The sequence below is a fragment of the Mustela lutreola genome, chromosome 17 (assembly GCF_030435805.1).
Source record: "Mustela lutreola isolate mMusLut2 chromosome 17, mMusLut2.pri, whole genome shotgun sequence".
Lineage (NCBI taxonomy): Eukaryota > Metazoa > Chordata > Mammalia > Carnivora > Mustelidae > Mustela > Mustela lutreola.
Genome location: NC_081306.1, coordinates 34464840 through 34487252, shown reverse-complemented (window position 1 = coordinate 34487252; position 22413 = coordinate 34464840). Strand labels below are relative to the sequence as shown.

General features: G+C 56.4%; 1 protein-coding gene across 1 annotated transcript in view; it reads left to right on the top strand.

Moving 5' to 3' along the window:
* ADAP1 (ArfGAP with dual PH domains 1) overlaps nucleotides 1-22413 on the top strand; it is a 48982-nt gene that overhangs the window by 9090 nt on the left and 17479 nt on the right. The window contains exons 2-3 of the mRNA XM_059153834.1: nucleotides 15976-16106; nucleotides 20342-20433. Coding sequence (XP_059009817.1) covers nucleotides 15976-16106; nucleotides 20342-20433 — 223 coding nt within the window. The remainder of the gene's footprint in view (nucleotides 1-15975; nucleotides 16107-20341; nucleotides 20434-22413) is intronic.

Sequence of the window (22413 nt, the reverse complement as noted above, 5' to 3'; positions counted from 1 at the left end):
TTTGCATGTGGCATCTTCCCAGCACTGCTTCTCGAAAACCCTGTCTTTTCCCCATTGGATGGTCTTAGCGTTCTTGTCAACTGTCATCTTTGCAACAATGCAGAGGTTAATTTCCTGGCTTGTTCTGTTCCGTGGGTCTATATGTCTGTTGTTCATGCCAGTGTCACGCTGTTTGGATGCCTGCAGTTTATTTGTTTTTTGAGATTTTATTTATTTATTTGACAGAGATCACAAGTAGGCAGAGAGGCAGGCAGGGGTAGGGGGGAGGCAGGCTCCCCGCTGAGCAGAGAGCCCAATGCAGGGCTCAAACCCAGGACCCTGGGATCACGACCTGAGCCGAAGGCAGAGGCTTTAACCCACTGAGCCACTCAGGTGCCCCTGCCTGCAGTTTAGTGTTGGATTTTGAGTCATGAGGTGCAAATCTTCCAGCTTTGTTCTTTCTCCAGATTGTTTTGGCTCTCCAGGGTCCCTAGAGATTCTGTGTGAATTTTAGGATGGACTTTCCATTTCTGCAAACTATGTCATTGGGATTTTGGTAGGGATTGCACTGAGTCTGTAGATTTGCTTTGGGTAACACTGACATTCTGACAGTATCAAGTCTTCCAATCCATAACATGGGGTATGTTTCCATGTATTTATGTCTTTGGTTTCTTTCCAGAACATTTTATACTTTTCATGAGACAGGTTTTGTTTTTTTTTTTTTTTTAGCCTACTTGGTTATTTCTTGAGGATTTTACTGTCTTTGATGCTCTCGTAAGTTGATTTGTTCTTGCAATTTACCTTCAGATTATTCCTTCTGTATAAAAATGCAACTGGCTGCAGCCCCTGGCTGACTCAGTCAGTACTGCATCTGGCTCTGGATCTCAGGGTGCTGAGTGAGAGCCCCATGTTTGGTGTAGAGGTTACTTTAAAAATAAGTAAATAATAAAAACGTGGTGTGTCTTCACGTGCTGACTTTGTGCCCCCTTCCTTTGACGGATTCCCTTATTCCGACAGCTCCTTCCTGGAGTGTTCGGGTTCTCTGCATATGAGACCATGTCCTACGCAGACAGATCGTGTTGCTCCTTCCTTTCCGCTGTAGATGCCTCTTCCTTCGTTCTCGTGCCCGGTGGCCCCGGCCGGAGTTTTCCAGGACTGTGTGGGACGGAGGTGGTGAGGGCGGGCGCCCTCCCCTCGTTCCCGCTCCTCGAGGAGGAGCTCTCAGTCCTTCACCGTCGAGGATCACGTTGGCCGGGGGGTTTCCGAGACGGCGGTCAGTGCGTGGAGGTCGCGCCTCCTATTCCCGGTTTGCTGAGTGCTTATATGCGAGCATCGGGTTTAGTCCAGCGCTGTTCCTGCATCAGTATAGATGGACAATCATGTGGGCTTCCCCTCGTTGTGCTGGCATGGGGCGTCACGCTAGCGGGTTTTCAGAGGGGCCCTCTGTGCATTCCACGAGTAAAGCCACTCGTTGTGGTGTGTTGTCCTCGCTGTGCTGCCGAGTCCCGCTTTCCAGAGGTCCGTTGAGGGTGTAGCCTCCGTGTTCACAGGAATCACTGGTCTGTGATTTTTTTTCGTAGCATTTCTGAGGTTCTACTGGCCACGTTGGATGAATTGGGAAGCGCTCCCTCCCCCTTGATTATTTTGGAAAAGTTTGGGAAGGACGGTGTTGGTCATTAAGGGTTTAGTAGAACTCCCCAGGAAAGCCGTCAGGGCGTGGCTGTTCTTTGTTGGGAAGTTTTGATGACGGATCCAGTCTCCTTACTGGTTCAGAGGCCCATTTGGACGGTCCACTTCTTCGTGATTTGGTCCTGGTGGGTTTTCCGTTTCCAGGAACGTGTCCACTTCACTGAGGTGACCCCGTTGTCGGTGCATGGCGGATCCCGGCAGGCTCTCCTAGACCTTTTCATTTCTGGCAGCAGCGTCCCCAGCCTTGTGTCCGATTGTCGTGACTTGAGTCAATTTCTTAGTCCGTCCAGCTCAAGGTTTGCCGATTCACTGATCTTCTCGAAGAAGCAACTCTCGCTTTCATTATTTTCTCTCTTGGTTCTCTTTTCTCTATTTCATTGATCTCTGCTCTGATCTTTATGCCTTCCTCCCTTCTGGCAGCTTTAGGCTTGTTTGTTCTTTGTCTGGTTTCCTCAGTCGTGAGTAGTCGTGAGTTCGGTGGTTGGGTTGACATCGTTCGTGTTTTGTGACGTCAGCACTGAGAGCTGCAGAGGTCCCCGTTAGCACCACCGGCGCTGCGTCCATGTTCTGGTGTCGTGGTTTGTTTCCCTTCCTCTGATTCCATTTCGCCTCTAATTTCCCTTGTGATTTCTTCCTCCATCCACTGGTTGTTTAAAAGTGTATCACGTTTCGGCCACGTTGGGAACGTTCCCGTTTTCTTTGTGTTGACTTCTAACTGCACCCTGTTGTGGCCATTGACGATGCTGCATGCGAAATCTACCTCTTACAATCGATCTGCACTTCTCTGCGACCTCACGCCTGGTGGGTCCTGCACAGCAGCATGACGCCCGGTGGGCACGAGGGAGGAATGCGTGTGCCGTCCCGGTCGGGTGGGGCGTCGGGTGGGATCTGTTTGGCTGTTGTGTGACGTCCTCTGTTCCTCACCCCTGCCGGATGTTTCTGTCCGTCACTGTGAGGGCAGCATCGCGGTGGCTGGCGAGGTCTCCTTCTTATCCCACCGAGTTTTGCTTCCTCTGCTTTGATGGTCTGTCATTCGGCGCATACACGGAATCACGAGATCTTCTTGCTGTATCGAGGCTTTTACTCACATAGATTGTTCTCCTTCGTCCCTTGTGCCTTTTCCTGACTCAGTCCGTCTGTCTGCTGTCCATGCAGCCACTCCAGCTCCCTCCTGCTGGCTGTCCACGCGCAGTGTCCTTTCCCGTCCCTTTGACTTTCAAGCCGCCGTGTCTTCAGATCCCAGCCGAGTCTCTCAGGGAGGCCAGTGGTGGCACCTTGTGTTTCTGTCCATCCACCGTTCTCTGCTGACCGGGGAGCTTCCTGTAATGTGAGCGCTGGTAAAGAGGGTCTCCCCCCGGCTTGTGCCCTGTGTGTGTGTGTGGCCTGCAGCTTCTTCTCCCTTGTTTGCTGGAATCCTGGTGTCTTCTGTGTTTAGTTCATGTGCAATGTTTGAATTCCCTCCTGATTTCCTTTTGTGTATTTTCTGTAGCTCTTTTCTTCCTGGTTGCCATGGGGATTACATTTAACATCCTAAATTTATAACCTTCTAAATCGAATTTATAGTAGTTTAACTTCAGTAACGTGCAGAAACCCTGCCCCTGCACAGCTGTCTGCACAACCCCCTTTCGGTGGTCAGTGTCCCAGTGTTTCATCTGTACACACTGTGTGCCCCAAGACATATAATTCATTCATTCATTCATTTATTTGTTTATTCATTAATTCATTTTTTATGAAGTAATCTCTCCACCCAACTGAAATCAAGAGTGACATGCTTCCCTGACTGAGCCAGCCAGGTGCCCCATAAATAATAATTATTTTAAATGCATTAGTCTCTTAAGTTATGTAGAAAACAAAATCTGGAGTTAAATACCAAAGTTATAGTAGTACTAAGTTTTACGTTAATAATTTTTTTTAATCAAATGAGTCAGTCTCTTGTATCGTGTATAAAACCACTGTTTTATTTTATTTGTTTTAAAGATTTTATTTATTTATTTGACTGAGATCCCAAGTAGGCAGAGAGGCAGAGAGGGAGAAAGGGAAGCAGGCTCCCTGCTGAGCACATAGCCCGATGTAGGGCTCGATCCCAGGACCCCGAGATCATGACCTGAGCCGAAGGCAGAGGCTTTAACCCACTGAGCCACCCAGGCACCCGAAAACCACTGTTTCAATACCATCGAACGCCACATGACCGCTGTTATAGTGGCACTAGCTGTCGTCGTTGGCCATGTATTTACCTTTCCTGGGATCATCGTTTCTCCGCGTGGCTTTGTGGCGCTGCAGCTCTGGTCACAGACTCCCTCAACTCTTGTTTTTCTGGGAACATCTCGATTTCTCCCTCACATCTGAAGGACAGTTTTGCCAGAAATAGGATTCCTGGTTGACAGTTTTTCTCCTCTGAGCACTTGGCACATATCAGCCAACTCTCTTCTGGCCTCTGAAGTTTCTGATGAGAAATCTGCTTCTCATCTATTTGAGGATCTCTTGTGAAATCACATCTTGTGGAAACCATCACAAGTGGCTTTCCTCCTGCTGCCTTTGTGATCCTTAGGTCTGGGTTTTGGATGCTGAACCGTCATTTTCCTTGCCATGTGGCCTCTTGGTGTTCACGTGGCCTCATAGAGTTTTGCACTCCCGTCTCCTCACACTGTGATTTCTTCATATCTTCTCCCTGTTCCTTCCTCTCTCACTTCCCCCGTGTGTCCCACGCACGTCACTTGGCTCCTTACGTTCTGTTCACTTTTCTTCCATCTTTTCTGCCTGCTCCTCGGCTTCCGTAACTTCCATTGTCCTGTCTTCAAGGTCACTGATTCTTTCTCCTGGCTGCTCAGATCTGCCTTTGAATCCCTCTGGTAGACTTTCTACTTCAGTTACTGTGCTTTAACATCCAGAAGTTTTTTTCTGGTTTCTTTGTAGCGTAGATTTTCTGTCTTTATTCCTATTTCTCCTTTGTCTGTACATGGTTTTCTTGACTTTCTTCCCATATGGCATTTGTTCTTCAAGCATATTTACAACTTTTGTGAACATCTGTGTAATAATATCTGCCACTAAGTCCTTGTCGGGGACAGATTCTGTTCTTCTGTTCCTTTGAATGGCCATGCTTTTCTCTTTCTCTGTATGCCTCGGGGTTGTTTTTGTTCGACATTTGAAACTAATAATGTGGAAACTTGGAAATCAGATTCTCCCCTCTTCCCAGGGCTTGCTGGCTTAGTCGGTGTCTTTGTTTTGTTGTCATTGTTGTGGACTACTTGCCAGGGATCAGCCTGAGGTGTAAACTTAATGTCTTCTTGGGTCTTTTCTCCCCTTATTTATTTATTTATTTTAGAGTGAGAGCACATGAGCGGGAGGGGCAGAGGGAGAGAGAAAATCTCAAGCAGACCGTGCGCTGAGTGTGGAGCCCGGCACAGGGTTTGATCCCACGACCCTGAGATCATGACCTGAGCTGAAATCAAGAGGTGAAGGCTCAGCCAACTGAGCTGCCCAGATGCCCCTTCTCTGGTCTTTTCTAAGCTTTTCTGTGGTCATTCGTAAATGTTTCCCATATGTGCAGCTGTCTTGAGTGCCCTAGTCTTTAATGCCTGGCTTCCAAGGGTGGGGGGCCCAGGCCTTTAGATCCTTGGAAGTCACTTGAGCTGGAGGGGAGTGGCTGCCTCCCTCCTGGGCACTGGCAGCAATCTGTGAGCAGAGCACAAACCTGATACCTGGAGGACAGGGTCCTCGCTGCCCATCCTGGCTCTTGCCAGCTGTGTGTGGTTTCTTCAGGAGCATTGCACATCTGCCTGCCTGGGACCGGGGACCCAGAGGTAGCTGGTCCCGAGCTAGGAGCTGACACTGGCAAGTACCCATCCACCCTTCCCCTGGTCCCAGATTAACCCGAGCTCCTTCTACAAGGTCCTGTGTCTTTCTCTAGAACATTCAGCTCTTTGGGCACAGGCTTTGGTGGAGGGATAGGTTGCACACGGTGTGATGGGGGAGGGCAGAGAAGACAAGGTGCTGTGGAAGGAGACGGGCGTGGACTAGTGGTCCCTGGTATCAGAGCAGACCGTGGGTGAGCGTAGGTACTGAGGGGGCAAGTGTGAGTTTACTGGCAGTGGCCACGACTAGGGTGTGGTCCTGGGGTGTGGTTAGGTCTGGGGCTCCCTGAGCAGGGAGATGTCACCAGAAGGGGATGTGGGATAGGTGGGTGAGAAGACCCTGGGGTTTTTGGTGCTGGGCTTATCCAGAATTCTCCGCAGAGGAGGGGAGACAGCTCCTCCGGAAGAGGGGTGGGCAAAGCAGGTGCAATGACCCCCGTCACTGTGAGCCGTGAGCTTTGTGTGCTCAAGGGAGAAGCAAGGAAGCGAGTATGTCCAGAGAGGAGAGTGGGGGACAGGCTCACCAGCAGCGTGGCACACGCAGAGCCTTTGTGCATGCTGTCAGGGTGGGTCCTGGGCCGGCAGAGGTGAGGTGGATGCTGGGAGACCATTAGGGGTCTCTGAGTCATCCAGATGAGAGGGGACAGTGGCTCAGTCTAGCATGCTGGCAGGGGTACAGTGAGAAGTCCAGTCCTGGATATGTTTTGCAATTTAGGGAGCAAGATGTGCTGGGACATGGGGTGTGCGGTGCCGGGCAAGAAGAGACGGGGACACTCTGGTTTAGAGCCTAGGACGAAGGGAGACCGGGAGCTGGTGTGAGGGGCTGCAAGTGAGAAGATGCTACAGACCGCGGGCAGAGACTCGAGCTTGAGGAATGTTTTGGAGAAAGTGGCCGGAGGTAGACAGCAAGTAGCCAATAACTGATGATGTGCATATTTTTATTACTTTTTTTTTATTCCCTGAAGTGAAATTCACATAACATTAAATTGACCCTCAAAACCCAGCAGAGTCCAGTGGCTTTTAGAACATTCCCAGTATAGTGCTCAGCTCCCAAGTACGGTTTTTGCAACCAGGAGATGAGATGGGGAGGGGTGGTCCAGAGCCTGGCGGTGGGCAGCAGGAACGCCATGGGATGGGCGGGCCGGTACACACTGCCCAGCCCAGGAAGGACCCGGTGCCTCACCTGCAGGCCACTGGAGTCTGTGTTGGGGTGGGAGGTGCAGAGGATGCCGGGGCCATGGGGTCAGGAGATGGGCTCCGAAATCTGGCAGCAGGTGCCCTGAAGAGGGTATTCCAGGGAGGACACAGAATGTGCCAGAAGCAGGCGGGAGGGGAGGGTCAGGAGGGAAGTCTGGGGGGAGAGGGACCTCCTTCAGGGGCTCACCAAGCCCCTGCCCCATAGATCTGTGGATGGTCCCCCTCTTTGGTGACTCCTTGCAGTGTGCGAGGTGTGGAAGCAAACACCCTCCTCCCCCCCACCCCGCACCTGTGCCCTCCTCCCTCCTGGCCTCGGTGTGGGATGGGCAGAGTTCTCAGGAGCCGGCCGCAGGGCCCTGCCAGACCCCTGCCAGACCCATGCTTCCAGGAGTGCTCCCTCCTCCCTGTGGGGCCTTGGTTGGGGGTGACATTGCCTGCTCAGCCCAGCCTGGCCCCAGGATGTGTCTCACCTGCCCAGATGCCTCTCTCTGCTCCTGGAAATGGTGAGGGGCTGGGTCACCTCTGCACTCCCTGGGAGAGGGCAAGGGAGTGGGGAGGAGGAGGCAGGGGTGTCTGGGAGGAGCTGGGAGAAGGCTGGCGGCCTGGGTCAGAGTCTGTCCCGGCTGGCAGGTGTGATGTCACCCACTGCACGGAGGGTGGGGCTGTGGCCTGGAGGTGTGCGGGGCAGCCCAGTATCATTGGTGTGGTTCTGGGGCTGGGCAGGAGTAGAGATGCGGTCTCATGCCTGGCCCCTCTCTGCCACCCCTGCCTCTGTCGGCATCACCTCTGTCTGCCTCCCCCAGACCAGCACATGCCCTGGGGTGTGGTCTGTGCTGGGGGTCACAGGCCCTGGAGGTCCACTCCAGGCCACTGGGTGAGGAATCGCCAAGATGGGATCCTCTGGTGCCCAGAGAGAGGATGGGCAGGCTTGGGACGGCTCCCTGCACTGTGGGGAGGGGGTGCGGCCAGAGCAGAGCCTGGAGTAGCATGGGGGCCCTGCTGCCTGGGGCTGGGGGTCCTGGTGTCGGGATACCCCCACCCACCGCCCTCCCACCCTGGAGGGGCTCTGAGCTTGGGCGTGTAAGGGTATGTAGCCATGCAGACCCCTCATGCCTGGAGCGTCTCTCCAGGCTCCGATGCGGGGCTGTGGGTGTGCACGCAAGCGGGCGGACCCAGCTGAGCTCCGGCAGTCCGAGAAGAAGCCACAGGTGCAGCCCTGTCCGTCCTCACTTGGGACCTCCCGCCAGCCTCCGTCTGGCCGGCTGTGTCCCTCCACCACCCGAGTGTGCACCCCGATCCGCTCCGGAGTCCAGACCCTCCTGAGATTCTTCCCGGAGCCTTTCTTAGGGAGGACAGCGGGGCTTGGATCCCAAGCAGTCCTGGCTCCTCCATGAAAAGCAGGCACCCTTCAGGAAGGGAAGCTCCTGCTCCCGCCCCTGATTCCTACAGGGGTGCTGGGGCTGCCCTGTGACAGGTGAGGGTGTGTGTGGGGCCAGCTGTGTCCCATGTGATTCCAGAGAGGTGACCACTTGTGGAGGATCTCTGCTAGGCAGGGGCACCCAGACCAAACGTAGTGTGACCATTAGCCTGAGGTTCATGGGAACCACAGTGGGTGCACAAGGTCACAGCGTCCCGCTTGCATGAGCCAGCCCAGCCCCCGCCCGCTGGTGCCTCCCAAGCACATGCCTCTCCTGGTGGCCTTCGCCTTGGTGCAATGTGGAACAGGATAAAGACGTCCCTTCCTCTTCCACTGGAAGGCTCAGAGCCTAATCAGGTGTCAACGGGCACTGGGGAGCCCTACCAGCAGCCGGCAATCCCCATGACCTCCTGTGAGCAGTGGTCTTGCCTGTAGACCTGGCCAGATGGCCCAGCGGGGGACACTGCTTCCACCCACAGGATTCATCTTCCCTCCCCTGTCTGGCACCTGCCTGTGTCACACCTGTGAAGGAAGGTAGTTCAGGGTCGGTGGTGGTGGGCTCTGGGAGACCAGTGCTGGTCTGCTCCAGTCTGCCACTGGGTGACCTCAGGCAAGTGTCTGACCTTCTCTGGGCCTTATTTGCCTCATTCTGTGCAACGGCACTAAGGGCAGGCTTGGCCTTGGCTGGAGCTGTGGGACCAGGTGAGCCGAGGTGCTCAGGCTTTAGCCCCCGGGGGGACGGGATGGCCAGGGAGGCTCTGGAGGGTGCCCAGGACTTTCCTGCTTCCTTCTCCAAGGCCAGGCCCCCAAATCAGCCGACAAGGCCCCCAGGTGCCCACTGGACGTAGCCTTTGGGAGAGTGTGGCTGTGGGTCTGGGAGAGAGAGAGCGTATCTCTCAGAGGAGGCAGGTTCCTGCCAACCCCACAGAGCACGGGGCCCCGGGGTCAGAGGCCCTGAGTTTTTCGCTCCTCCAGGCTCTGGGGGAAGCCTGGGGCCCTGGAAACAGTCACTGCTTTCTTAGATTCACCCTTCTGGTGGTGTGATTTACACACAACAAAATGCACCCCTTCCAGGAGTGCCAGGGAGCTGGGAGGAGAGCACGGGGCCTTCGCCGCCACGCGCCCTGTGTCCCTGCTCCAGCAGACAGATTTCCCTCCGCCTCTTCTTGTCTCTGAGAGGGCCGTGTTCTTACCCAGTTGGAATGGTCCTTCGCGCCCTTTGGACACATGTCCTCTATCAGATACGTGATCTGCAACGTTTCTGCTGGTGTAACTCGTCTCCAAGAGCGTCCTTCCAAGAGCAGATCTTGTCTCAAAATTCTGATGAAGCTATCTTCTTTATTTGTTTATTTGATTCTGTTTTATGTTTTTCTGTGACCCAAAAAGTCTTTGCCTAACCCAAAGTCAGATTTCTTTTAGAACGTTTACAGCTTTGGGTTTTGCATTTAGCATGACAATGCATTTTGAATGACTTTCTATGTATTCTCTTTGTATATTACGTTTGTGTATGGCAGGAGGCGTGGATAGAAGCTGCGGGTTTCTGACATCTAACTGATGACGGTTCTTTCTCCACTAAACTGCCTTTACATCTTCGTCAGGAACCCGTGTGGGTCTACGTCTGGGCTTTCTATCCTGTGCCATGGATCTGTTTCTGTGCTGATACTGACGATAACTCTAACTTTACGATAAATCCTAAAACGAAGCAGTGTTAGTCCTCTGTTTTTGTCCAAAGTCATTTTGGCTACTCTGGGTCCTCTGCATTTGCATACGAATTTTAGAATCAGTTTGTTAATTTATATTGTAAAAATCCTGCCGGAATTCTGATCGGCATTACATCGAACCTGTAGATTAATTTGGAGACAATTGATAACTTAATGATACCAAGTCTTCCAACCCACGAGAGTCCTCTGTCTTTCACAACATATTTAGGGTGTCTGAGACCTTGTCGTGGTCATTGTGCTGTTTGTGTACTTACCTGAGGTATTTCATTTTTTTTAATGCAATTATAAATGGTGCGGTTAACTTTTCACTGTAGCAAAGCACATATAACGTGGAACTTTCTATTTCACTCTCTTTTAAGTATACAGTTCAATAGCATTTCAAACATTCTCGTTGTTGGTCGGCAATCTCCAGAACGTAAACGGTTCGGTTTCCAGCTGCTTGTTGCTGAGAAATACGAATCATCGTTGCTACTTATCTTACGTCCTGCAGCCCTACTGGTTCTAGTAGTGTGTCTGTACAAGCCTTCAGACTTTGTACATTGATGATCATGTTGTGTATAAATAAAAGAGGTTTTATTTCTTCTTTTCCAATCTGGAAGCTTTTTATTTCTCCTATTGCCTTAGCGCCCTGACTAGAATCTCCAGTCCAGTTCTGAATAGAAATACTCACTCAGGACAGACGTTCCTGCCTTGGTCCTGATTTTAGGGGAAAGTGCTCAGTCTTCCTCCAGTGCGCACGGCGCCAGCCGTTCCGTGGATGCTGTCTGCCAAGTTGGGAAAGTCCTCCTCTACTCCTAGTTTTCTGAGAATTTTTACCAAGATGGTGTATTTTATCACATGCTTGTTCTGATCTATTCACCCAGTCCTATGGTTTTTCTTCTTTAATCTGTAAATACGATAATTTGCACTGATCGGTGTTCAGATGTGAAGCCAACTTGGCATTCCTGGTACCAGTCGCTGTTGGTCATGGTTGTTCTCTTCCTTGTAGATTACTGGGAACGCAGGTCTCCTTGTGGGCATGTTTTCATTTCACTTTGCTAAATACCGAGTAGAACTGCTGGTGGACAGGAGAGAGATATTTAATTAGGTGAGCAACCGCCACACTGTTTTCTTTTCCAAAGTGAGTCGAACCCACTTAGACCGGTGCGCACGCCGCTGGGGAGCCCAGCTGCCCTGTCCTTGTCACTGTGCATCGGTCCTGCACACATTTTAGCCCTTTCCCTGGGTGCGGAGCAGCCTTCCATCCCCAGAGCTTCTTTAAAAAGGCACACGCGATAACTTGGTGTCCTCTAGTGTCTCCGTTTCTTTATTTTATTTTATTTTATTTATTTGACAGAGAGAGATCACAAGTAGGCAGAGAGGCAAGCAGAGAGAGAGGAGGAAGCAGGCTCCCTGCTGAGCAGAGAGCCCAATGCAGGGATGGATCCCGGGACTCTGAGATCATGACCTGAGCCGAAGGTCACGGCTTAACCCACCCAGGCACCCCTAGTGTCTCTGTTTCTTAAGTTCAGGCTTCCTCGAGCCCTCCTTGGAAGCTGCCTCTTGAGTCATGGTTGCGGGCACGTGTGCCTGTGCCCCTGCACCCAGGCTGGGTGGGTGGGCGGGTCCCGGGGCAGCTGCAGGATGCCAATGCCAGGGCGGGTTAGAGCGCCTCCTTCGGCCTAGGAGCCCTGTTGTCAGATGAGTATTAGCCGGTGCTGTGCCCTGCCTCCCCTGACCCCCTGCCTCCCTGGGGCTCGCATCTGTCTCTCCCTTCTTTCCTCTAACACAAGGCTTGGCAAATGTTTTCTTAAAGGACCAGAAAGTAGACATTCCAAGCTCTGCTGTCCACACCTCCTCTGTCACAGCCACCCAACTCTGCCATCCTGTCGCAGAAGCAGCCCCAGACCAAGACATCCATGATGGGCATCTTCGCCGTGTGCCAATAAAACTTTATTTACCGAAATAGGCCTGAGAGCCACGGTTTGCCAATCCCTGCCGGCGTGCTCGGGAAACGTCTTCCAGCACAAAGACCACCTTGTCCCAGAGCCTGTGCCTAAGGATGGGGGGCAGCTGAGCGGGAGTGTTTGGTGGTCTTGGTTCAGCCCGTCTCAGAATTCCCACGCAAGTCAGGGAAGGCTGTGAGGAGAGAGGCCCCGGCTGGGGGTTCACACTCAGAGCGGATGTTAGCGAGTGGTGGGAAGTGGGGTCTCTCCTGCACCCTAGTCACTTTCTCAGTTGGGCTCATTCTGCATGTCACCATTATTGTCCCATCTCGCAGAGGAGCAGAGTGAGGCCCAGAAGGGCTGCTGCGTGCCCAAGACTCCGTGCCTGCCGGGCCTTCTGTGCACAGCTGTTGACTGAGCAGCTTTGGTGGCGGTTTCCGGGGAAGACAGGCGTAGGGCTGCTTGCATCACGAGCACTTGAGCCCCTGGTTCTGCCTAGATACTGCATTGGGTCCTGGAGACACCCACAGTGAACGGGGGACAGACTGTTAGCCAGGCCGGCGGCTGTAACGGCCCCACAGCTCAGAGACTGCTCTTTCTCTTTGCTCAGAACCCAGTGCTTTCCAGAGGGACCTGGTCCCTATTCTCTGGAACCTCTCTGCTCCAGAGCGTGACTCAGGCCTCCATCCTGACCCCTGCCAGAGTCTCCCCACCCCCACCTGTCAGCCAAGGATGGGGGCACGGAATACCATGGGTGGGTGATGGCCATCGGCCAGGCCTGGAGGGCCACAGGTCCCTCTGATCCCATTCCGCAGGCCAGAATCACGGCCACGCCGACTTCCATGAGGCTGGGGAGTGTCGTGCATGTACTGTGACCCCGGGGAGGAGGGGAAACAGACGCAGGTGAGCCCCAGTGGTCTCTGCCACAGCCCCGTGCTCTGGGAGGGCTGGGGAAGTGAGCATCTGAAGCGGGTCAGGCCATATGTGCCGCCCTGGGAAGATCGGCAGTAACCGAGCATTGCGTGTTCCGGGCCGCTCCCGCTGCGGTCCGTGTATGAGTGGTCTCAGTGTCCTTGATGGAGTCTGTCCACTGTGCAGAGGAGGAACTGAGACACAGTGCAGTGAAGTCATTTGCTTTGGGACACACAGCTCGGAAGAGTGGGGTGGGGGTGGACCCAGCCCGCCCGGCTCAGGGGGCAGTCTGCTCAGCTCTGGAGCGTGTGTGACAGGGACTATGGGGTCCTCCCTGGTGAGCGGCCAGTGTGGCCGGCCGGGGGTGGGGGTGGTGCCCAGGCATTTCTCCTGTGAGTGTGAACGGGGAAGGAACCACAGGCCCCCAGTCTGGCTTTGGGAGGATGCCTGCTGCCCTGCCCCAGTGTGATTTTTCTGCTGGGGATCTGCTGCTTGGGCCCCCGGCTCCATGTCTGGCTGCTCCTGCTGGTGGCTCACTGCTGGAAGGGCCCGTTCTCCCAGGGCAGCAGTGCCAGGGAAAGGGTGGGAGCGGCCCAGAGCCCCAGCCCAGCCAGCCCACATGGGTCTTTCCTGCTCACGTTCCCCGGACCAGAGGAGGGGCTCATTTCCTGGTGGGACAGCATTTTCTTGAAGAGGGAGTGGCTCCTGGGGCCCAAGGAGGGTGGGTGCGCCCAGGCATCCAGGCCAGCGGCTGAGGGTGGGCTGTGGCCGCGGGACGGGGGTTACATGGGGCAGGGGCCTGGCATGGGGGAGTACCAGGGGCTCTAGTGTGCCCCTTGGCTGCAGCGAGGCATTTTCTTGAGAACGATACCAAAATGCAGGGCATGTGTCTTCTGAGAGTCGGGGATCGAGGTGGATGGTTGGTTCATGCAGAGCCCTGGACCCTTGTCCTGCTCCCGGCGTGTCCTCTGCGTGCTCCCTGCACGTTCTCTACACTCCCAGGTTCCTGTGGACACTTGGGTCACGTGTGGGGTCTTCACGTAAGTCTGTGCTGCCGAGAGCACTGTGGCGGGAGGCTGGTCTGTGGCTCTCTGACCCCCACCCAACCCTCAGGGAGGCATAGAGCTGGGGCACGTGGCCTTCTCCCCGCCCGATCTCCCCTACTGCCCCATCTCTGGGGTCCCCTGCTTGCTCGTCCTCCCTGCCCTGCAAATCTCAGTACGTTGGAAGCCTGGGTTCTGGCTGCAGTCAAGCCCTGTGGTCAAGATAGCTCCCTGGGTCAGTGCTCAGGGCAGCAGGGTGCTGTTCTGTCCCTTAGTGTCCCCCAAATCGTCACCCTGGGCCAGTGGGAGGGAGCTCAGGGATATGGCTGTAGGGGCCATGTAGACACCTGGGACCGGGCTGCTGGGAGGGGGCCCAGAGCACATTGGGTGCCTGACCTGTTTGCATTCTAGGGGTCGGGACAGGCGGTGCTCAGTTAACAGGCAAAAGAAGGTCTACACCAGCCTGGCAGATGGTGTGAAGAATTGAGAAGGGCATCATAATGGGGGACGCATGAGGGGGCCTCCAGCTGGTGGCTGGGGCCCTGCGAGGGGGACATTTGCACAGAGTGGCGCAGAGGAAGGGGCCGGCCAGGCGTTGGGGGCTGGAGCAGTGCCTGGGGAGGAGCCAGGAGAGGTGGTGAAAAGTCCCCGGAAGGTCCCAAACAGAAACTGATGTGATGCGATGCTCTGGCTTCCTGTGGGTGTGGGTGGAGCCGGCAGAGGGGCCATGGGGGGGGACAGCAGGGAGTGGGGGTGGATGGTGGGCATGTCCGGGATGGTGGAGGGGATGGGTCGGTGGTTGGCCCTGCCCCTCTGCTCACAGCTCTTCTGAGCAGGGCAAGGCCCCAGAACCAAGGCCGAGGCCTCGGGCTCCCTGGGCTGGCCCCAGTGGAAGGCTGATGTCAGCCAACCCCACACAGGGTGGAGGCGGGGACTGGGGCCCCAGTGGGTCTCAGAGCGCCAGCCTCCAAGTTCCTGGGCAGGAGCCTGCATCTGTGCGTGGGGTCACTTCCTCCCCTCAGCCCCCCAGACTCACCAGGAGTCCCACCCTGCACCAGCCGCCCCACCCCCTAAACATGCATCGAGGTGAGGGCTGGGAGGGTCCCCATCCCCCACGGACAGGCGGCCCGTGGGGCTCGGCACGGGGCCCACCGGTGACGTGGCTGTTTTTCTCCTGAAACTTCTCTATTCTGGGGGCCACTTAGAAGCGACCTGCCTTCCTGGCCTCCACTTCCTCTGCTGGACCCCAGAGCAGGTTGTACACCCCACGGGTGTCATGGGGCTGGGGACAGGGATGCTGTGTGCTCGGCTGCCAGGTCTGGAAAGTGAGCAAGGCCTGTAGCCACCAGGACCCCTGTGCTCACCGGCCCCCGTGTCCCTCTCGGATCTCACAGCAAGCCCTCCCTTGTCTCCTCAAACAGGGAGGGAGGGAGGCTGGGGCCCAAGGCATGTGCCGGTGCCCTGGGGCCACTGCAAGGCCAGGGCCAGGGGCCTAGGGCCAGAGCTCTCGAAAGCAAGAGTGCCTGGTGCCCAGCCCCTAACACCTATGCACACACACATGGGCACACACCCTGTGACACGCCTCTAGCACACACACAGGCACACCCAGACAGGCATATGCCCTGTGACAGGCCTCTCGCACAGTGGTGGGACCTGTGGGCCAGCCTTTGGTGTTTGAGGAGAGGCCTCGGGTTCCTGGCCTCTGGGTTGAAACCAGCCCGAGGCAGGAGAAGCTTTTCTTACGAGTGGAAGGTGCTTCGCTCCTTCAGCCCCCAGCCCCACACTCGGTTACCAGCACGGGGCGTGCCATGTTCCACCGCTAGCCCAGGTCAATGGGAAAAATCGCCAGCATGCTTCCCCCTGTCCTGGACCCGGGGTGGGCCACGCAGCCATCTACACCGGCACGTTGCTGCGCACACAGGTTCCCAATGCTTTTTGCGGTTGAGTGAGATGTCCGGGTGTGTCCAAGTGCATGGCCAAGCCAGTGTCCCTGTCATGCCTTGAGGCGCCAACCATGTGGCATCGTCTAGCACGTCTCCCACGGCCACGGGTTGTCCACCAGCGTGTCTGCGGAGCTGGCAGACGGGAGGGTCCTCGTGTGGGACCCGAGCCCGTCAGCCTCCGGGATCTCCTTGCCAGCCCCCCTCGGCACAGATGGGGACACTGAGGCCAGAGAGAGCCCTGGCTGTACCTCATTCCCTGGAACGGAGCCTCCCTGAGCATCTGGCCTTTGTCTTCCAGATCCCGACTGGGCTTCCTACACCCTGGGGGTGTTCATCTGTCTGAGCTGCTCTGGGATCCACCGGAACATTCCCCAGGTCAGCAAGGTGAAGTCCATCCGTCTGGATGCCTGGGAGGAGGCCCAAGTGGAGGTATGGGTCTGCGAAGAGGGGGCCGCGGCCGGTTGGGGGGAGACCCTGCAGTCCTGCTGCTCCCTGGGTTCCCTCGGCACGGCCCCCCAGCTCAGACACCCCAGAGGTGCTCCCGGCTGCTCACTGGGGCCAGTGCTCTGGGGCAGTGGGTGGTGGCGGTGAGGGATACAGGGGTGAGAGGGAGGGGCTGGGGAGGCAGAGGGGAAGAGGGGTAAAGGCACAGGGTGGGGGAGGGGAGGGGGTAGAGGGTGGATGCGGTGGGAGGGATGGGGATGGGGATGTGAAGGGGGATGGGTGGGGAGTGAGGGTGGGGGAGGGGGAGGGACTGGGGGGTTTGGGGACAGGGCAAGCGGGGAGGGGGCGGCCTGCAGGAGTGAGACGTGTCCTGTGCCGTTGGCCCCCAGGTCACCTGTCTACGGCGCACCACTTGGCGGCCCTCGGTGTGTTCCCAGGCCGCTGTCACTAAGGTCACCTGTAGGACATTTCACCCTGAGAAAGGAGCCTGTGGCTCTAGCCGTCACTCGTCTGCTCTGCATCCCTGAAGATGTGCCCACTGTGGGCATTTCTGTGGAAGGCATCGGGCAGCGGGGGGCCTCGGGGTCCAGCTTCTTTCACCAAGCTCCCCGCGTCCAGGGTCGCCGGCGTGCTGGCTCATCTGGACTTCGCTCCTTTTATGAGGGGATGACGTCCACCGTGTGGACAGACCTTGTTTTGTCTGTGACGAGCCCCGGGAGGCTTCCCTGAGGCCGTGTGCACACAGGGAGCATGTGACTCAAGGGGGGACCCCCAGGTGGCCAGCCCTGAGGTGCCCCTGAACATGGGGTCCCTGTCCTCCCCGCGGATGCAGATTTATTCAACCCGATGCCTGGAGGTTCAGTGACCGCCGGGCAGGTGCTCCTGTGTCCCTGCAGGACCACAGGCAGCTCCAGGAAGCCTGTCCCTGCACGTGGGAGCTCAGGGTCCAAGGCCACGTGACTGCAGTCCCCACCCTAGTGGCTTCCCTGCCTCCCCCACAGGAGACCCTTTGCAGCATCCCTGAACACTGGCCCCTGGGTCCCTCCTCGGCTGTGTCCCTGTGGGGTCGTCATGTGGCATTTCTGGGTCTTGAAGGACACTGAGCACCTTGTGACATGCTTTAGAGTCTGTGGCTTTCTCTGCACGCCCTTGGCCCCTATGCTTTCTCGTGTTCTTCTATATTTGGGGATTTAACCCTTTGAGGTGGTTGTAGGAGACAGTGTTTCTGGGTCGTCTTTTGACTTTGCTCGTGCTGGGTTTTGCAGTGGAAACTTGTTGACTTTGATGCAGTCTCATCTGTTGGTCCTCTGTGGTTTTCAGGGTTCTAGGGTATTTCGATGGGCCTGCGCTCTCCCAGGCCGGTTTGACTCATCATGGCATCACTGAGGCGGAAGGCGTATGCCATGTACGATGGGGGCTTCACTACCCACCACGGCTGCACAGTCACCCCCACTGCCCGATCTAGGAAGATTTTCCCCCGACGAGTCCCCCAGCCCTGCCCCCTGCCCCCCACGACTGCCGCCCGGCCCCCGCTGGAGCAGGAAGGTGTGCTTTCTGTCCTGTCGCTGCCCCCTGCTTGTGAAGCACCACGTGTCTGGGCTTCATCCACGGGGTGGCAGGTGTCCTAGCCACACGCCTTTCTGTCACACAGTAATTCCTGCTGTGTGGGCAGACCATGCTCGGCTGCTGTCCCCACTCACTGGCGGTGGCTGTATGGGTCCTCTGTTTTCCACTGCCGTGAATAATGCTGCTGGGAACTGCCCTGGGCCAGCTCGGCGTGGCATGGCTGTGTCTAGTAGGGATGAGCCAGCCTGCCTGGCACAGGGGTGTGGGCCCGCTGGCGCTGCAGGACGGCCCCGGTCCCCCCAGCCCTTCATGGGCTGGTCTCCGACTCCAGCCTCCCTCACAGCTGCGGGTGGGCCCTGCTGTGGCCTTGACTTGGGTCTCGCAGGCAGTGAGCGGTGGGGAGCACCTCTTCCAATGCTTGTTGGCCGTCTGTGTGTGTCCTTCGGAGATATAACCGTTCAGACCCTTTACCAGCTTTATTTTTTTTTAATATTTTTATTTATTTATTCAATAGAGACCACAAGTAGGCAGAAAGGCAGGCAGAGAGAGAGAGGGGGGAAGCGGGATCCCCGCTGTGCAGAGAGCCTGACATGGGGCTTGATCCCAAGACCCTGAGATCACAACCTGAGCTGAAGGCAGAGGCTTAACCCATTGAGCCCCCCAGGCACCCCCCTCTACCAGCTTTAAAACCAGGTCGTCTCTCTATTCTGGAGCTAGGAGCGTTTACGCAGGATCCTTTCTATGTTCTGGACTTGAGTCCCTCATTGGATCCAGTATTTGCAGATAGTTTTTCTCCTTCTGTGGGTTATCTGTTAACTTACCTTTTGAAAGAAAATGTTTGCAAAGCTAAGTGTGCCGTTTATGTACTCCAGGAGCTGTAGGTATGTGTTTGTTACTGAGCTGAGAGTCACATAAACCCACCATGTTAGTGAACAGCCCAGTGGCACTTACCATGTTCATGGGTGGGGCAACCCCCACCCACGTTTGGCTCCATGTATCCCCAGCACCCGCAAGGAGTGGCCCTCCGACCCCGCGGCTGCCCGGCTGCATCCTGCGTCTGGGCAGATGCCCCTTCCAGCCACTGTGCGCCAAGACAGCCACGCACTGTGGCCTTCAGTGGCTGGCGTGTCCCATCTATTGTAATGTTTGCACGCCCTCAACAGCGTCCCTAGAAGCACAGAAGGTTTTAACTTTGATGAAGTTCCATTTTTTTTTTCTTTTGTTGTTTGTGCTTTTGAGATCACATCTAAGAAACCATTTCTTAATCCGAAGTCAGATTTCCTCCCGTATTTTTCTAAAACCATTTCTTAAAGTTATACCACGGTTTCCATCTACTACTTTCACTGTTTGATTTTGGAAATCATGTCTTTAATTCAGCTGAGCTTATGTGGCTGAAGGGTTGCATCCAACAGCACTTTTTCTTTGCTGGTTTCCCCGTTTCCTCCCCCAACTGTCGATCAGCAAATGCGCCCCCCCCCCACCCCCATTGATCTGGACATGCATTAAATCCAGTGTCAAGTATTAGACCTTACTGGATCTGTTTCTGGACCTCTTCCTGGTGGCATTGATTCGGCTCTCCAGTCCGTAACAGGTCTTAGTATCTGGTAGGAAGAGTATTTGCAGAATTTTCTAGAACATTTTTGCTCGTTAATTATGAAATGAACTTTAGAATTATTGCTAGCTTTAAAAATTCTTCTTCTTCTTCTTTTGACAACTTCAAAAACAACATAGATCAACATCAGGAGGGAATGTGTCCCCCCCACCCCCGCCTTCTGAGCGTGTCTCTGTGCAAGATCTCTGGGGCATCCCTTGGGGGCGCGGATGTTCTATCTCTGTGGAGACTTTGAGCATTTCTCACGAGACTGGCTCTTCCATATTTTGCCAAGATCTTGATTGAGGTTTTAAGATAGAAAAGCAACTGATTTTGAAATTCTAATTTGGTACCAGCCTTTTGCTGAAGTGACTTATTGTCGGTGATTTTTCCCAGTTGACCCACTTGGGTTGGCCATGATCACGAACTGATCATCCTCAGAGCTCAATGCCTTTAGAAGAAAGGCTTTCTCTTGGGGGTGGCGGTGTCAGGAAGGAGGCAGGATTGGAGCAGAAAGAGTTTCCTCTGCTTTCCTCATTTTTGAGGCCACCATGCGTCAGGCCCCGCTGGTCCCCTCCCTGCTCCCCGCACCAATCCATCCAGAAGCATCTGCTTCAACACACCTAGCACTGCCCCCAGGGCCTTTGCACCTGCTTTCCCCCCCACTTCCTGTGTAGTACCTGCTCCAGCTTCCTGACTCCTGCCACTCTGACTCCCCCTCAACCTTGGGGGAACACAGACCTTTCTTCCCCAGGCCAGTTTCCATCTCAGGGCCCTCACTGGGCCCATTACTCAAGGGCTGCCTATGGGGTGTGGGTCAGAGGAGTGGAGAGTGGGCCTTGCGTGAGGCAAGGGAGCTGCATGGGCTGAGGGAGCAGCTCTGCAGCCCCGGGCGGTGTGAGGAGCACCCTGCCCACCCTTCCCAGAGCCCCTGGCAGAACTGCAGGTGCTGTCACTGAGGCCATTGCAAACTGCTTTCCCTGGGGCAGGAGGGCCCTGGGGTCGGCTGGCCCCTGCCCTGGGCCTGGGCTCTGGGTGCACTGACCCCATCCTCCCTCTGCAGTTCATGGCCTCCCACGGAAATGACGCTGCGAGGGACAAGTACGAGTCCAAAGTGCCTCCCTTCTACTACCGGCCCACGTTTTCCGACTGTCAGTAAGTCATGGGGGGGTCTCTCTGGGGCTGGTGTCAGAAGGATGCACGGGAGGGGCAGTGGCTGCCGCCTGGGAGCTGGGGAGGGCGACCAGGTCCCCAGAGCCTGCCACTGGGGTGGTGGCTGGTGGCCAGAGGGAGGGAGGGCAGGGGGGCCCTCCCTTTGGGTCTCAGCCTGGGTCTCCAGGGGCCTCGTGTGCCCCCAGGGGGTCAGAGGAGGACACTGAGCAGCTCAGAGTGGTGCCCAGCCCTGTCCAGGTGCCCCTTCTCCCAGTACTTCTCGACCTCCCGGAATCCCCTCCCTCCCTGGGGGCCACCCCCCAGCACAGGTCCTGCCCCTTGGGCCTTCCCCAAAGCCCCCGACTGCACTGTGTCTCCTGGCCGGAGTCCCTGGGGGCTCAGCCACGGCTTGGAGATTAATGGCCCTTTTTGGACAAGGGTGCTTCCAGGGCCCAAAGGGGTTGAGTGAGTTTTCTGGGGTGACACAGAGGCCAGCAGACAAGCTGGTGAGAACCTGGGATGTGGGCTGAACACTGGGCACTCCCTGCTCCTGTCCACCTGCCTGGGGGCGGGTTTCTCCTTGGAAAGGAGGGTGAGGACCTGGCCCACCTGCCTACAGGGCCGGGGAGATGCTGCTCCTGGCTGCAGGGTCTCTGGAGACAGGACACCTTGCAGGAGGCTCCCATCCTGAGCCTCCCCCTGCCACCAGCCACGCCTGGACTCAGGGGAAAATTGGAGCCTGAGGTCCCGCCTGGCCTTCTTGTTCTGAATCAGTGAGGCTGGGCAACTATTTCTGCAGCCTGATTTCATCACCTCGGCCACAGGCTGTGCTCTGCGGTCTGCCTATCTGCATGCGTGCTCTGTATCTCCCTTTGGAGTGGGTGACAAGGGACAGCCTGACCCCAGGCCGCGTCCTGGCCACGACGCCCGGCAGGTGCCTCTGTGTCCTGGTCCCTGAGACGAGCTCGCAGAATCTGTCGCTGCGCTGTGTCCGGGTAACTGGGCAGCCTGGGAGGGAGCAAGTGGACCCTGGGCAGTCCTTGCCTTCCAGAAGCCTCCACGAGGTGAAGGCTTGCGGGAGCTGAGCCTGCCACTGTCCTCATGCTCAGTAGGCGCTTAGGTGTGCCCAGGCCAAGCTCCCGAGGCCCAGGAGGACGCAGATGCCTACAGGGCTGGGGTCCAAGCCCTTTGCAGGAAGTGCTAATTGATTGGGCAGCGGCGAGGCCGGTGCGTGGCAGCCGACACTCCGAGCTCAGTGCGGGGTGCCCTGCGTGGTGGGAGGTGTCATTTGAATCCCTCTGTGCAGCACCCCCAGAAGGGCACTGTTGGAACAGGGGTCTGCCGCGGGCTCCAGGGAGGCCCCCTGGGGGTCCTGAGGACAGAACCATGGGATGTGTGCCCTCCCCCCACCTCCCATCTGGGGCTTGGAGCCCACGGGCGAGAAGGCTGGGGGACAAGGTCATGTTCGTGTCAGACAGTGACTCAGAGAGAGGCGGGGCCCTGGGCCCCCTTCCTGTGTTCGCCCACTGCCCTCGGGTTCAGCTCTGGTGTCGCGGGAAGAAGGTCAGCAGGGCGCCTCTCGGTTTTGCTTCTGTGGCGAGCCTGGCCCCCCTGCTTCCCTTGCAGGGGCCTGGGGGAAGCCTGGAGCCCTCGGCGGGCAGGACTCCCAGCTGGACGGGCCTCTGTGCCCGCTTCCTGGGGCCGGGGGGATGAGAGCCTAGCTAGGTCGGCTCGCACAACAGAAGTGCACTGTCTCACCTCCTGGGGGCCAGTGGTCCAGGTGTGCGGGGCTCTAAGCCCAGGAGGGGCCTCAGCCAACGCGCCCCACTTGGCCGTCCCATGTCTGCCCAGACCCTCTCTCTGGGGTCGCCCCCATTATCTGGCCTGACACACTGCAACTCCCCAATCCACAACCGTCTTCCTTCCAAACGGACCCATCTGCAAGGGGCTGGGGGTTAGAACGCCAACATATTTTTGAGATTG